Consider the following 16,841-nt stretch of genomic DNA (forward strand, 5'->3'; position numbering starts at 1 on the left):
TTATATCTCTATTTAGTCTGATCCTTAAAGGAGTTATTTCAGTAATAGATTCATGATGTCCAAAGCTAAACACTTCCTCTGCATAAGAAAATGCTCCTTTATATTACAATATTTGCTTAAAAAAAATCAAGACTATAAATATTAAAACATCCACTGGAGGCGTTACGTCACTCACATCTATGCACGTCTATTAGCCAAGACTCCTTCAACCACAGGGTTGCACCACTGTGGTTCTTATGACAACACCTTCCTGTTGCAAGCTGAACCCACTGTGGGCCTCTCTAAGTAAATCACAATATTTGCTTGATCAAAAGTCTGAAGAATTGGAAGCTTCATTGTTTATTTCTTTTAAGTAAAAAAATGTATTAATTTGTGAAAGCATCTATTTTTCTTCAGATATTTTCTTGCTTGCTTTTGTCTCCAAGACTGTTTGATGAAATACTAATATTATGCTAAAGCTAAACATATAATAAAAGAATAATCAGTAGCAGTTTATGTGAATGCAAGAGAAAACTGAATGCCATACAATTTACTTTAAAAAAGAAAAGAGTTCACTTTTATATCAATGATTTTATGCACAGGTATTATCAGACTGGGATTTACATCACTGACTTATCTTGGACAGAACAGACAGGTTTCTTTAGCCTCACACGAAGGCAGATGCACCTGACCACAAATTATTTCAGCATGCAACTTCATCATCAGCCTTCTCTCATGTGATGTGTATTCAGTCACAAAGATGACAAAATATTCCAGGAACAATCTAATCACTGGCATATATTACATTAATGGCATTTTATTACTTTTTCAGAACCTAATAACAGAGTAGGATAAAGACCTGCATGAACTCCTGTTAAGCTGGTTATCTATCATGATTCCAAACAGCTAATTTCTTGCATTTCAGAGTATTAATCTTGAACATACAGAAAATCTGAACTAATGTTCAGCTAGCAAATTCTTCGTTGTCAGACTCAAAGAAATCTCTTTAAAACAGTGGTACCAGCGTGAAGGATCTTCCACTACAAGAACTCACATTCTTAGGAGAATGGACATAAATCAGTATATGAATATTACAGTGGAGTATGCAGTGTTGTTGCTAGACCACAGAAGGTTGTGAAAGCTCCATTTCCAGGTGCCAGTATCTAAAAGAGGAACTGGTTTATTATTTACAAAAATTTGTGCACAGTATGTTCATGATTTAATCAGCCTTTACACCACCTTAATTTTTCCTTAAAATTCACCATCCAGAACTTCACAAGCTGTTTAAGTTCCATAAGCACTATACAAATATGAGAAAGCACCACATGAAACAAAGTTTATCTCCTGACAGTGAAAATGGTTCCCAGAACTGAATGAAATGTAAGGTAGTAAATATTTTCTTTAATAAATGTTTATTTCCTTGTGTAATTTGTAGGAAACAAGAGGAGATGAGCAAATTGAGAAAGGCAGAGAAACAGTATGGTTATTTTTAGACACTGAAGATCAGCTTCATCTGCTAATAATAATGGCTTCGTTCCACAGCACATGAAAACGAGCAGGAAGGTGACTGAAGATACAGCACACGTCACTGTGCTCCAGGTGGCACTGATGTGGTAACCACAAGTGCACTTGGAAGTCAGGGAAGAGCAGCCTCTGAAGGGCAAGATGCAGCTGCAACGATGGCCTCAAACAGAACTGAGAAAAAGATATAACGCTGGAAAAAGTGAGAGCGTGGGAGGATATTAATAAAATAGGTTTGTTGGTGGGAAGGAATGACTGCACTAATTGTGTTAAAATAAAACAGCAGCCCTCAAAACAAAACCTAGGGAGGCTGCAGCATGGAAAGTTTAAAGCACATTATTGTTAACACCTAAGCATTTCAGCACAAGCAGTGAGTAAAGCAAGCATGCGTGCTATAAATTAGACAGTCAAAAATATCAGGATTTAAACATAAAATACTACCATGAAAGGGAACAGAATAAGTCCAAACACTGCATAAGCATGAATCTGGCTAGTCAGAGGAAGTTTGGTGGGGAGATGACAGAGAATTGCAAAGAAATTAAGGATAAGATTCCATCTGATGTAACAGCTCATGGCAGCTGAAAGGGATTTTATTAGCTTTGCCCTCTAGTCTTTGTAGATATCACCTCTTGCTAGCTGTGGACCTCCATGATGTAGTTTAAATCACCTAACCTGCCAGAAAAACAAAATCTAGTAAAAAAAAAAAAAAGAAAAAGATGTAAAAAACAAACAAACAAAGTCACAGAGGCTTACAAGTGTAAGAATCAGTTGAAAGAAGAAAAAGAGTAAGGACTGACTTTCCCTCGTGCAAGCTCCTATCACAGATCTCTGCCGATCATGAAACAGAAACATAAGAAATTCAATTGTGGAGCAAAGAAAAATTAAGAAAACTGAAAAATAGAGATGTTAAGAGTTGTTTCACTGTTCTGTAGAGCAGTTTGTCAAGAGAGCACAAGCAGTTAGTAGGTTACATACAGGGAGAGGAAGTGGGGAGTGGAGAAACTAAGTACTCAATTCTTTTCAAAGATTCAAAGTGTTGGAGAGAACAAACTATTTTACAAAGAAACAGAACACTTTGCTTTGGCTCATGAACACCTGTAAACAGCATGCTTTGCATTGCACTGCCAACACTAAGCACCACCCAATAACGAACACTGCTGGCTCTGTTCTCCCGTTGCCTTGAACCCTACCAGCAGAAGCATTATCCTAACCTCCTTAACTTGGCTTCTGGAAGTCTGTACTATAATGAATCCCTCCTCTCCTTGACATATTGAAGGCTGTAGCACTTCTGCAGCTAATTAGCAGAGGCTCCCTTCCCAGGCACGAGAGCAGTGCCAAGGACTACACAGAAGCAACTGAAGTGCCACATGTTAAACATACTATTGCACCAAAATGATCCATATTTCTATTTGTGAACAAGTAGTTATACACAACTAAAAGGTTCTATTATAAAAGCACCTTCATCATGCAAACACACTCAGCACTGGACAACCTGAAAGCAAAATGTCATGGGAAGAAGCAGTGGCAGGTACGTTTTTTTATCCATATATACTTAAGAATACAACAAACCAGTTAATTCAATTCAAACTGTTGCAAATACCTTTTTTTTTTTAATTGGGAAGTCTAAACATTATCATAAATAAAAACATTTTTACAAGTATCTTTAACCCCTACCAACTCTGTAGTGAAAAAAAAGAAGGCATGTAAACAAGGATAATTCAGTGCACAAAACCAACTCTTTTCTTCAGCTCAGCAACCCGTAACATGAAGCATCCTTGCATCTGAACTAGCTACAGAACATACTATTACACTGTCAGTCTTGTAGAAGAAAAACGCTACATGTGCAGACACACACAAACATCACACAAAATGAAGTGCCCCAGTAAGTTCAGCTTGCCAGACTTTTTGTTAGCCAGCTTGAAAGTGAATGTAGGTTGTCTGTGGAGAAAGAATGCTGCTTCAGCAGTTCAGAATGAATTTCAAGCCTGTTCTCTATTTTATCTTTTGTCAGTGTAATGTATTCAATGCAATAGTGAACTGACAATTTAAATAACTACATTTTAAAACAAACGAAGCATTGATGTTAATGTGTGAAAATGGTCCCAACCCTTGGGAGTCCTGGTTCCCACCATTGTTTACTCTGACAACAGGATATAATTGCTTACTTACTTGGCAGCAAACTTTACCATCTGCTTGCTTGCATGCTGTCCCACAGCCACAAGAGCCTGGATATTAAACTGCTGCTGACGCAGGACTAAGAAGCACTGCTTCCCTGAATACAAAAGAAAACAACACAGGTGTATTAAGGACAAGTTACTTGAGGTCTTTGTAAACGAGGAAAATGTAATTCTGCAATTAAGCTGAGCTTTTAATGAGTTTCCCCCTCTCCTCCCACCCACTCTAGCTATATCTACATTCAGCTCTGCAGGTACATACACGCACCAAACCCTGAGATAAATACAACTAAGTCTGACATACAACTAGAAACCTGTGAACAAACGTTTTCTAAAAATAACAAGTCTTCCAAGATAAGTAATACCTAGAAGTTAGAATCTGTAACTTTTAAATATCTATTGTTCAATTGTAGGAAGAAAATCATACTTTAACTTGCTGCATTGTTCACAACTGCATTGAGTTTGCATTGTTTTCAGATAAGTTTTTTCTCCTCTTCTTAAGTGTACTTTGGCACTTATAAAATTAAAAATGTAGAGTTCATCTGACAAAGATGCTGAGAGGAGGCTTGATTTTGCACCACAGGGACTAGACCAACAATGGTCGTTCTATAATACTCTGCACATTCAGAATGAAGGGGAACAAAAGGAGTATTGACTGTGATAAATGACAAGAATCTGAAAGACCCAAGCAAAAACTTCTGTAAGAGCAATTTATTCATGAACAGCTTAGGGAAAAGGAAGTTAATGGGAATTAATAGTGATTTAAAGAGAATATAATGCACTTTGTTGACTTTTAAAATTGGCATTTCCAAGTCAACAAAGCTCCTTCTAATCTGTTTAAGTGACAGTTACAATCATTTCCTATTTCTGCTAACATCTCTAATAAACATTCATTGCTTAACTTACATTTAAGGAAATATGGTAATTTTAAATGCTTCTTCCTCAGAGGGAGTATGAACAAATACTCATTGTCATACCAGCATGTGACAAAACGCATCAATACCATTTCAATTCAAAGTTCTGATTCATAAAGTTATAACATTTTCATTAAAATGGTGAAACTAGGAAGAAGCCAGCTGCTGTCATAGACAGCTTCTTCCTATTTACTGTGACATACATTATAAAATATTACAAACAACCAATAACCAATGTGAACCTCATATAAAAAAAGCCAACTGTGGTTGCTGTTTGTAAATATGCAGACTACAATTCCTGACACATAGCTGCACACAAACAGTACCAAAGATAAACACAGATCATTTCACATACAATCTGTCAGAAACAAAAGCAAACATAAAATTACTATACAATAATATTAAAAATTAACATAATTACTCCAAATATCCTGCTTTCTTCTACAATTGTGATTTCAGAAATGCAATAAAACTAATACCATATTTTTAGAAAACAGACTACAACCATTCCCACACTCCAGAGCCTGCAATACATAAATAAAAAAGCTAATATGAGATGAATTTACGTATTTCCTACTGGCAAACATCAAGTCATAGATTTAAATTAGAAAACTACAGGCTTCAGATATTAAATAGAACCTTGAAGTGGTATATATGCCTATGTTTCACATTTATACAAAAATTGACGAACTAATGGGTTAAGTATACAATTTTTATTCCATAAGACAGAACGTGCTAAGTTTGGAGTAAGCTAGGTGTATCTCACATTTAATATCTCTTTACTTCTTCCTATACCAAGCACAAGTCTGTAAGAATTTCCTTGAAGATTAGTATTTTTCTCCACGATTTCAACACAAAGAATTCAACCAAATATAACAAATTCCACAATGTAATGAGGATTCAAACAAAGTTACACAGCTGAAGACTACTATAACGTTACTTAGCTACTAAATATTTATGGAGGAGTTAGTAATCTAAATGAAAGAACTTGCTATCATACAAATCAGAAGCAAGTCTGGCTGTTGTCCTTAACCACAAACACTAGAAATCTCATCAATACTTCCATCACAGAAGGAGTCAAGAGTAATGGTAATCATTTCTATGAGAAAAGAGGATGTTTTGTAGAATAATTTCTAATCACACGGAAGTTAAGCGATTAAACAAACCTCGCTGATAGAAATAATGATCACAGTTATAAAAACTGTGAGAGGGAACAGAACTTCTCCCAAAAGAGCCTATTATGTGCAAGATAAGGCATCAAAAAGATGAGCCATAACCAAATCTAGTTCACGATTACATGCTTCCTTTCTGCCCTGCCTCTTGATCTGGAAAAGCATCAGAGTGAGGGGAAAAGAATAAGATTTGGGGATCTCTATGTGTTTCAAAATCTTTACATAGCATTTCAGTGAAAAGCCTAAGAACAACTACCCTTTAATTGCTCTTCTTTAACAACAGTAATCTTTTCAGGGCTTCTATAAAATAAAGCAATGCTGTATTCTGTATGAGTCACTCTAAAAAGATGAAAAGTTTCAAAAGAAAATTTAGTTAAGAACTTTTAGTCACAGAACAAGTTAAGAGAATACATCACACAGAATCCCATCAAGTATTCACAGAAAACCAAACAGGAATAGATTTCCCTTCTTGAAAGTACCAAATGACACAAGACCTTGAGAGAAAAGGATGCAGGAAGGAATTTGCATAAGCTGCAAAAAAAAAAAAAAATTGTTTATCATACAAAAGGAATACATTGCTAGTTACAGACATCTGTCAGCAAAGAAAAAAAAATAGCAGTCCTTCTGCACTTTGTGGCAATCTTATTTTCAACGTACTGCTTTATAAAAGCTCTGCATCCATAAAACAAAACCATTTTCTGGTCTAACATATCATAGAAGTCCTGGCTGCCTGGCAGAAAGCAGACTGACATCCCAACTGCTATTCAGTGATAAACGTAATCAGTAGCTTAGGCTGGCTTTAAAATATGGCCAGAAATAACATTTCAACTACCATAAAAAAACAGGGCCCCAAGCACTTTATTTTTTGTACAACTCACAGAAATTTCCAGCACTCCATTCTTTACACATCCTTCAGTTAATTTCCACCAGGCCTCATGAGTGGCTTGCTATATGAAACAGCTGGCTTCTACAGTTGTTCACATTTTTTTTTTGTTGTTTACTGGTTAGAACCAGACAGGGTTAAATAAAGGATACGTTGGTGATTTAGAAGTCAAAAACTCAATCTTCTAAGAAAAAATAAAGTTATTTTTGTGCTAGATTTTCCTGTTTCCTGCAAGATTTTCCTCTCCATAAAGGTAGAAAGTAGTGCCACACAGTGTGTGGGAAAGGCTAACATTACATCTTACACTTAAACATTTGCTTTTGTTCTAAGATTCTTCCCCCCAAACCAAAGTAAACAAGCATACAGTATTCCCTAACAGCATTCCCTGGATGTCAGAATTGTTCTGACCTGTCAGTCCAAGAAGGAAGAATAAGAACAATCAATAAGTTGTGAACATTTTGTACCCAGAATCAATTCCTTTGCTTTTATTCTTCAGGTGGTTTGAAAAAAGTTTTTAAAACAGGCATTATTATTTCATAAAAGAACCATCCAGAGGTCAAAGGTTAAAGGTGAAAAGCAACAGCCTCTTTAAAAGTTGAATGTTGTCATGCTGCATGTTATTCCGACTAAAGTAAACCTATCACATAAGTTATCTTATAAAAAATACAGAAAGTAATAAATTACCCCTGAACCTTCCATTTTGTTTTAGTAGCCTACGTAAAGAAATCTGTCTGTAATACACTAAACTCTGTCAGTAGTCTGAACTTTACCTCCTATTGCAAATGAAAAAGCCATGAGAATGCAGAGAGTTTAGTAGTAACATTTCAACTAGTTTTTGTCTCCTGTCTGAATAATTCAAGTTATGGAACATAAGCAATGACTGAGGCTTCACAACTTCTGGTTTTGAACAATTTCTGTACACAGCAAAGAATGACTTCCATGTAATACCTACCACACTGCAGAACTGCTGAGGAAATCACATAGGTCTCTCTAAATTTAAAGATTATAATACAAATTAAAACATCTATTTATACACAGTACAGAAAGTAATTTAGGGGAATTTATTTATCTCTATATGTAATTAAAAAGAAAATTAAGTCTTAAAAACAGAAATGAATCTGGTATGTGTCTCTAATTTGCATTATTTCCAGTTCTAAGACTACTCATGTTTCATCTGTGAAGACAATTTTCTTATGCTCTCTTCTTTCAACTCTTGGGAAGACAGTATTTATATCTCCCTATCAAGCTGCCAAACGTAACTGAAGCCAGCACAACAGTTGTCAGTGCCTACAATCAACTGAAAAGGCCAAAGCCTGTTTAAGTTTGCATATGGCAAACTGATCTCCAGAGAGAACTTCTGTTTCTGTGAAAAAACATGGCTGTCAAACAGCCAAATATGACAGCTCACGCTATTTAGATCCTACAAGAGGATTCTCCCTGTTTCTTAATCAAAAGTCCAAGCTGAAACAATCAGATAATGGCAAGAAAGTAAAAATCCTGTAAGCTTAATATGGATTTGAAAACATATAGCAAAACTATTTGTACACACCAGAATAAATATGGCTGTCTGAAAATTGCTAGCTCTATCATTTGTTATCCCCAGAGGCTTAAAATCACTTATCTTGCAACTCAAACACCCAAACAAGAAGAATTATATAGTTGTACTTTAAGTTACTTACAGTGGTCCTCATACCATTTTGTAATGTGATAAAAAACAAAAATCATTTTCACTACAGTGTGATAATAAAGTCCCATTTCCCATTCAGGTGAAAACAATATTTCCTCTTCCCTGTTTAGGAAAAGTGGGTGGAAAATAGAGAAAATAACCAGCTGAAGCAAACACTGAGTAACCAGATGGCTAAGTTTTCTTGTATGCAAGATATAATTAGCAGATAGCAATTGCTTTGCTTCCTGTCACTGAAATATCATGGAGTTTAATTAAATGTTCAGGTTACTTTGACAAAATGAGAAAATACACACCCAATTTCTGGAAGCCTCACCTTTAGCTCTGCTTGTATGAACTCTGCCACGAACCCAAACCACCTCATCAGCCTTCTCCTCTGTCAGGTCTTTTATTCGAATTAAAACACGATCTGCATAACAGAAAAAATCATTAAAAAAATCATTAAAAAAATCATTAAAAAAATGGGGGGTAAGGAAAATATTTTTCACTTTAAATTCAAGACATCTTCTATCTCTACTAAATTTATAATAAAATACAAAATAATAATTTGGATCTGTTATCTACAGCATAATCACAGTTTTTACTGAAAACACAGATTCTGTCTCCTTTCTCAGCAAATCACAGTTGATCAATTAGTTTTAAATGGGTTCATGCTTCATGTTTGACTTACACAGAAGGTCAAGCTGCACTAAAACAAAACCAAGATTTATTGTAGTTCATGGATGGTAGAATCCATCATGACTGCAATACTTCTGATGGGGCTTCACCGTGCTGCACTGTACTAGCTGGACTTAGAGGTCTGGATTTCTGCTTGCTAAGGAATAGCTGCCTTGCTCCACTGTGCAACATGAAAGTTGGTATGCTGAATGAAGCAAAACAATGCCTCAGAGAAGACATGACTATTCTCTGTATACATACAAGTAGGGTCAACATCACTGTAAAGTTCTAATTTAAAATTTAAAGAAAAACGCGATGTAATGCACTTTCCAAATGCAAAAAACATTGCATCTATGGATAGAAAAAGCTGAATTTGGATAATAAAGGAAAAAAATATTACGCAAGATATTTTGCCAATAAATCAAGGCTCTACAGATATATACAGATATATTTATAGCACGTTGTAGAACCTCAACAGGTCTAACTACATTTTTTCATTTACAGTTCATACATAGACTTTTTGGTGTAATAAACAATGTTTTCAACTTTTTCAAGAGAAAAATCAGTTCACTCTATCTTACACCCCAGACTTCTCCATTGTTGCTAAACAACACTGATACTAAGACACTTCCTTCCACTCTTTAGATTTCTCTTCTTCCCAGCTGAACTTCTCCCAAGTTTGCCTACCTCAGCTTACCATCTGCTGTTCTGAACTCCCTCCTTCTGCCCCTGCATACCAGTCACAGCTTGCCCTGCAATCCTATTACTCTGCACTGGACTAGTTTTCTGAACTCTACTGTAGACAATATACAAGGGGGTATGTCTACGAAGGGGGGCAGTGGTGTTTAAATGCCTTTTTTTAGCTCATGTTCAAGACAAGTACTTCCAAGAGTTCAATACATAGACAGTTAAAAATTACCTCAGTCAACTTAAAACTGCATTACTGGAAACCCAAAACATTTCCCAGGCAGAAGCATAAAGGCAGAATGAGGCATTACTCCCTCGTGTTTGAGAAAACATCTGCATTAAAAAAATTAAAATATATATTTTTTGGATATTTAACTGTCCACATTTCATCAAGGCAATTGTCATTCAAAAATTTTATGTGATATAAATTGAAAACAATTTCACCTTTCATAAAAAGGGTAACAAAACAATAGCCAAAAAGAGATGTAAAAGTTATTTATTTCTTCCCAATAATAGAAAAAGCAACTTTTACATCACCTTGCTTCCCTATGTTTCCCTGTCTGTCACAAATCTCTTTTTTTTTTCCCTCTATTACTAAGATGCTGATAGCTTGTGGTAATGTCTACACTTGTTATGTACCTCATTTTGTCTTGTCCAGCCAACATTCAGTCTTACCTTCCCTCTGTACTCTCACATACTGCACAGGGAACTCCCTTCAGTTTTTTTTTTTCTTTTCCTTGAGAAAAAGGAAGCTTCCCGTTCTCACCTTTAAGGTTCTCCCATCACACTCTTTAGAGTACTGCCTACCTGTTCTTTCACAAATGCTAGATACATTTACATTCTCTGTCTTATTGCCCCTTCTTCCCACATAAACGTTTACAGATAATTAACTACTGTAAAAATACAAAATATTTTAAAATTGTGCTGCAGTTGAAATGAAGACAAAGGAACACAGATATTAAAGAACAAACCAAACATGTCCAGCCTCTATTCAATATCCATGCCATCTCACCTTCACTTCCATTTTAAATCACGTTTAATGTCTAACTGACTCGGTTTTTTTTAGAGCTCTTACATTTTCATGGGAGAATAAAAATCCAAAAAGTTATAATCCAAAAAATGCCAAATACCAAAACCACTTTTACACATACATATTTCATGCCTGTCTTAGCACTCTTTTTTCTAAGTTCATCTAAGTTACATCACAGAATTTTGAAGGGTGGGATCAGTATTTCTGTAGTCCAGCATCATTACAATACTGGGTAATTTTGAATAAAAGAAGTAGAAGATAAGTTTTTAATTAAACTCTAAAAGCCAAGAGCAGATTAAGATAAAAGCAGCTTTGAGAGAAAGGAAACAAAACCAACAGGGCTGAATGGACAAAAGGGAAAGGCAAACTGAGTTTTACTAGCAATTACAGCCTCAAGAAGGCAAGAAGGACTGTAAAGACATGATGTAATGAGAAATAAGAACTCCAGATGGGTGGGGCAGCCAACATTAGTAGACAGAAGCGGGCCAAGAATGAAGGCACAGATGTGTGTGAGATCAGCAAAGGAGGGTGGATCATCTAAGCAAAAAACTTCTAAGTGAAAAAAGTATTATTTTGCCTGGAGAGAAACAAGAACCCTATGAATACTGTGAAATGACAATAAACTTAGCCCCTGTAAGGTGACTGATGACTACACACTCCCATGAATTCTTTGGTGAGCACTCCCCCTGGCAGGAACTCCTGAATCAACCTCGAGGAAGGCACTGGGCTAATTTGTATTACAGGCATTTTGTTTTTTTATCGTTACCTTGTTTGGTGTTCAGGGTAACGATCTTCTAAAGAAATGGAATGTAGCTTTTATTTTATGCCCAATGGAAAGCCTATTCAACCTTGTCCATGCATTGGCTGAGAACTGTTTTATTAAATGAGGAATTGAGAGGACAACAAACCTAATTACAGCACTCTGCCCTTTTCGTATTATTTCCCATAGCTTTTACCATTTGCCTGCTCAACATATTTTTTTTTTCTGCTGAGCATTTTTGACTGTTTCTTTTGAATGTAAGACAGCTGGCAGGGGAAGACTTTCTCCAAGAAAGGAGGATTTGATCCTTCATTTGAGTCAGCCAGTTTGGGGCTCACACAGAGTTGCTGATACAGGGTGTGAAACTGCACCAGGGACAAAGACCACAGAAACTCGTGTGCCAAATGCCACTGCAGAAGAGTGCAGGGTGAGGAAATCCAAAAGGACTTCAGCTTACAGTCAGCAGTGCAGTTTAACTGGCAAAATGCTAACTTTGAGAAGTTAACCTTTTCCTTGGCTCACACACTTTATGTTGTGACCTGCAGTGCTATCTATGCACACTCAGTATGGACAGCTGTGCTCTTGCCTCTTCCAGCCAACATCCTTCATTTCACTAATCAAGCTAACAACTAATTATTTGGAATTAAACATGTTGAAATGGAGGACCAGAAGACGACAGCAACCAGCAGTTAAACTGGCTAATACTGCGGCAGAATTTTAACCTTAGTTTTAACCATTCTTTGACAACTAATGCATTTTTTATCCATATTTTATTCAATAGTGACTGTTGATGCAGTTTCTAATCATTTTCTTGCTCGGCAACAATACTGCATAATGTTTTTCTTTCGTTGTTTTCAACCTATGATTGCTTTTGAGTCTTCCCTACATTCTGCGTTTCTCTTCCTAAGAGAGGTCAATCCAAACAACCATTCAAAGGAAAAAAAGACCTAGAGATATTCCTTCTTTTTTACATTTCACTATGAAAAAGTTACCAGAAGCCAGCCTGTTACCTTTCCTCATTCTTGTTTCATGAACTGAATAATGTGAAGATTAATGTTTCTTGGGATGTTGACCTGGGACACTGTTCTCTAGCTGACACGTCCTTCTGAATCCCAATCTGGATTCACCGTGGTATGAATAACAATACATAAGTCCATAAATATTAATACACCTACTCAGAATGAGCTGTTGCAGCAAGCCATAGCAGAACTTATTCTAAGAAACAAACTAACAACCTTGACATCTCCAGGACTTAATTTAATACAAGAAAGTCAAACCTGCAGGGACAAACTGATAGGTTGTACAGGGCATGGTCCAGATTGAGATTCCTTACTCTCTCTAGACCTAGCTCTGATATTCAACCATTATCATGACATTTTTGCTACATATAGTAACAAGATCACCACCCCTCAGCTGCCTCCTTTCCAGGCTGAACAAAGCCAGCTCCTTCAGTAACTCCTCACAGACCCAGCACTCAGTTCCCTGACCAATCTGGCAGCACTCCACTTGATTCGCTCCAACACATTAGCATCCTCCTTGCACTGGAGAGCTCAAATCTGGACACGGCACTCCAAACACAGCCTCACAAGTACCAAGTGTATTCAAATAAAGGGAAAGAATGACAGTAGGATCTGAATGAGAAAGTTTGGTGAATGATTTCTCCAGCAAGTAGTGAACATATCTAACAGGTAACTTTATGGCCATCCTCTTCTTTAAAAAAAAATATTTTTTTTTCAAACTGACCTGGTTTCTCTTGAGATTGTATCATTGATGACACTCCATACCTTTCCTTTGCGTAATCCTATGAAAAGGTAAGAAACATATATCAAAGAAGCACACACAAAAGAATGAACAAAATCAGTAGTTAGGTGAGGTAATACAAAACTATTAGCTAAAATATTCAAGTGAAGAAGTTGTGTTTCAGGGATGATGCAATCTTAAAGATGCACACATGAAATAACTATGCCCTGGAAGAAAAAATTCCTAGAGGAAGCACACATTAGGATCACTATTTGCTACACGTAAGTTAGTCCAAATGCCTCTATGAAGAAGAGCCTACTCTTGAAAATATACTGTCCCACAGGAGGACATCCACTGCTGAGAACTTCCTTACAATATTAAGGTACACTGAGAAACCAGCAGTCTGCCAATATGACAGCAGAAGCAAGTTTGACAGACTACTAACAACATGTACTATGTAATACACTGGAGTGGGGCCTATTCATTAAAAAGATCTAGACTACATGTATAGCTTCACAACTAAGCCCACATGCTTTGAAATATTTAAAAAAAAAGCCTCATATTTTGTTCTATGCAGTAAACAAACATAAGTTCATTCTATATGCTTTAACTGGGGATCCTGGTTACCTTACTTCTGATTTACTGTGGTCTATGTATAAACTTTTTACAGAAGCCACCTATAAGGAGAATTCCTTGCTGCTCCAACACAAAAAAAAAAAAAAAAAGCAAAACTGACTTTATAACGAAGTGATTTTGATTATTTTTGCCTTTATTCTTGAAGAAATATGGACCCACAGCTTTTCAGCACTGATCTGGCACCTTCAGGCATCAGGCACAACCTCCTGCCACGCCAGCAGGAGCCACCGAGGCCCTGCAGCAGAGGCCTGCATCCGAGCAAGCAGCCCGGGCTGGTGACCGTCCTGGGGACGGGGCACACGGGCAGGGCACTCCTGCGATGCTTCTCGGCAACACACGTCCCGCCGGCTCGGGACACACACCGTGGCGGGAAAGGAGCAAAGCTCTTCAGCCAAGCACCAGCTGACGGGACGCAGGGGGAGAGAGGACGATAAACAAGCGGCAGCTCTGCCCCCGGGCCCGACCTGCCCACCCCGTGGGACACCGCCCGCGGCCAGCTCCGACTCTGGGGACCTCGACGCCGCGCTCGCCCCTTCCCCCCTTCACTCCCAACGGAAACCCACGTCGGCCGCCGGCTGCTCTTCGTTGTCCAGGCGGCGCTCCTTGCCCTGGCCGCGGCCCGCAGCGCTCGGCATCCTGCTGCACCCCGGCCCGCCTCCCTTCGGCACCACGCCGCTTCCTGGGGCCTCGCTCTCGCGAGAACATGGCGCGTGCTTCTCGCAGTCAGAGAAACGATCGCGAGACTTGAGACGCAGCCGCTGGGAGCTGTGGGCTGCTTCGGATCCCGCGTTTCTGCGGCTGCTCAGGGCGGCCGAGGCGGGGAGTGTCAGTGCTGTCCTATAGCGATTCAGCACCTCCAGCAGCCACAAACAGACCCGAAATCTGTCACGCCGCAGCAGAGGTGCTCTGCCCTAGACCACAGCACTGTGAAGAGGCGGATGTGTTTGACCCCGTTTGCCCTGCTGTGCCGCCTGGCGCCTCGTGCCTTGAGGTGGCGTCGATGTGAGCTGGTGTTGCAGGCGTGCTCGGCTCTGAGCTGTGTTTCTGCTCCACCTTAGCCCGATAGGTCAGTCCTTTCGTGCTGATCTCTATTATTAGTTATCTAAAACTGAGTGTAAGAGCACATCCAGGTGTTTCCCTGCAGCTGGGCACGCAGCTCAGTGCTGCAGTTTTGAGGCTGGGGCTGCCTGCAGGTGCCAGCTTTCAGAGTGCCCACAGTCGGAGCTGCGAGCAGCTGCTGAACGCTATGGCCATGGCGAGGTTACTTCATGCAGGAAAAGAAGGAGTTAGCGGTCCTGATTTCAGCTGCAGCTTTGAACTCGCGCATTTGACTGACTGATCCCTGTTGCGGTATCGATTAGAGTTCTTCATTTCCTGCCCTGCAGTTGTTTATTTTGCAGTGCTCTGTTCTGCATCGGTTCGGCCTTTCTTCTGGTGGGAATCCCCTCACAAAGTTCCCCTTCTGCCTCTGTTACACAGAATTACACACTTCGCTGCCTCAAGACCACTTAGCTTTCACAAAATCATTTCTTCTCATGGAAGGTGCTATTACAAGAGATCCCGTAACAGAAGAGACAAATCACTGTTAGTTCTCATACCCCCTCACCATGTCTATTTAAACAATAACAGCAACAAAGCACGTGGATTTCTTGCAGCATGTCACAAGGCTGAGCAGAACCACTGCTGAACCTTAAGTAACAGATGCAAATCTCGTGCCTCCTCGCTGAGGGATCAGTACCATCTGCATGACTGAGTGCTCTGCAGTCTTTGGTATTTTGCTGCCTTTACTGCTAAATTCAGTAAGAACAAACCAACCCCGTAACACTTGGTTTTATGCTGGGAGGCTTGCAATAGTGAATAGCATAATGAGTATTTCCCCTGTGATCAAATAACCTGAAGGTGGTTCTGAAGGAAAAAGAAAACAAAACCCTTTTATCGTAATGGGGATGTTAAATGAAAATAAAATATGGCCACTTAGGGGGGCACTTAAATTAATTATTCCATTGCCAAACTTTCAGAAGAATCATTTTCCAGAATTCATCTTCTGGGGTCATTTTTGATCACTTTGCCTTGCAGTGCTTATTTATTTATTTATTTATTTATTTTTACAGAATTATACAATATGACAAAAAGAGGGAAAAAAAATTAGCAATTTCCTAACAATGTTTGTTTCAGATTTGATTAAATAAACCCTTCAAAATTCCTGATGCAGTTTGGGTCTGTAGCAGAAATTTGTTTTGCCACATCCATCTTGCTAAGTGTATTACAACTTTTCAGTTATGAGAACAAAATACTACGTGACAATGCTGCAGCTCATCTGCTGCACCTTCTGTCTCACTGCACCGTTATTGAAAATCACTTAATTGGGGCAGTACCTGCAGTGAACCTCGGAGTGGTAAGCAGGAGCCGAGCCGGGTCTAGGGTGGAGGGGCTGGGAGACCCACAGCCGCCAGCACTGTCCCTGGGGCTTCCAAGGATTACCAAATGGAGATGACATCACCCACAGCCAATCGGGGGCCCCCGAGGGGACGGCTGGATGGGAGCCATAGTCCACTTAAGTAACAAGACATGACATACCATGTGCTAATGCTAAATAATTTATCCCTCAGGCATATAGTGAATCGCGAAGCCAAGCTGAGACCTGGTCCACCGTTTGTAGTTTAAATTAAAACTGCTTTTTCCATTTTAAAGGGAGAGAGAAGCTCGTCAAATGTTGTGATCAAAAGTGAGGCACAGAGATTCTGCTCCTCGCCTCTCTCTGTAGCTACAATTCAATCCAATCTTAACGCTTTGTAGTGATTTCTATTAACACACAGGGAAATCTTTAAGTCTTGGTGAATATTCCATCTATCCTTGAAACTTAGGCATTAGCACCTGCAATATCCTAAACTTAAGATGTAGGTGTGTCTGTCTTACTAATGTTGCATGGATGTTTGTGTCTCACTATGGACCCAGAGGCATTTGTACCTGCTTATGCTGAAGATCACTGTCTTCCCTGTATGTT

The 16,841-nt window shown here is 38.7% G+C and overlaps 1 protein-coding gene across 1 annotated transcript in view; it reads right to left on the reverse strand.

The window, feature by feature from the left end:
- The window catches only part of DARS1 (aspartyl-tRNA synthetase 1), a 34,800-nt gene extending 20,316 nt beyond the window's left edge, over positions 1-14,484 (reverse strand). Inside the window, exons 1-4 of the mRNA XM_065751401.1 lie at positions 14,401-14,484; positions 13,205-13,262; positions 8,644-8,736; positions 3,670-3,772 (exon numbers count right to left, since the gene is read on the reverse strand). Of these exons, the coding sequence (XP_065607473.1) occupies positions 3,670-3,772; positions 8,644-8,736; positions 13,205-13,262; positions 14,401-14,472 (326 nt within the window). The 5' untranslated portion in view covers positions 14,473-14,484. The remainder of the gene's footprint in view (positions 1-3,669; positions 3,773-8,643; positions 8,737-13,204; positions 13,263-14,400) is intronic.
- Between the last annotated feature and the right edge of the window lie 2,357 nt (positions 14,485-16,841).

The sequence above is a fragment of the Cyrtonyx montezumae genome, unplaced genomic scaffold (assembly GCF_038088225.1).
Source record: "Cyrtonyx montezumae isolate F1298 unplaced genomic scaffold, pur_monq_1.0 scaffold_7, whole genome shotgun sequence".
Lineage (NCBI taxonomy): Eukaryota > Metazoa > Chordata > Aves > Galliformes > Odontophoridae > Cyrtonyx > Cyrtonyx montezumae.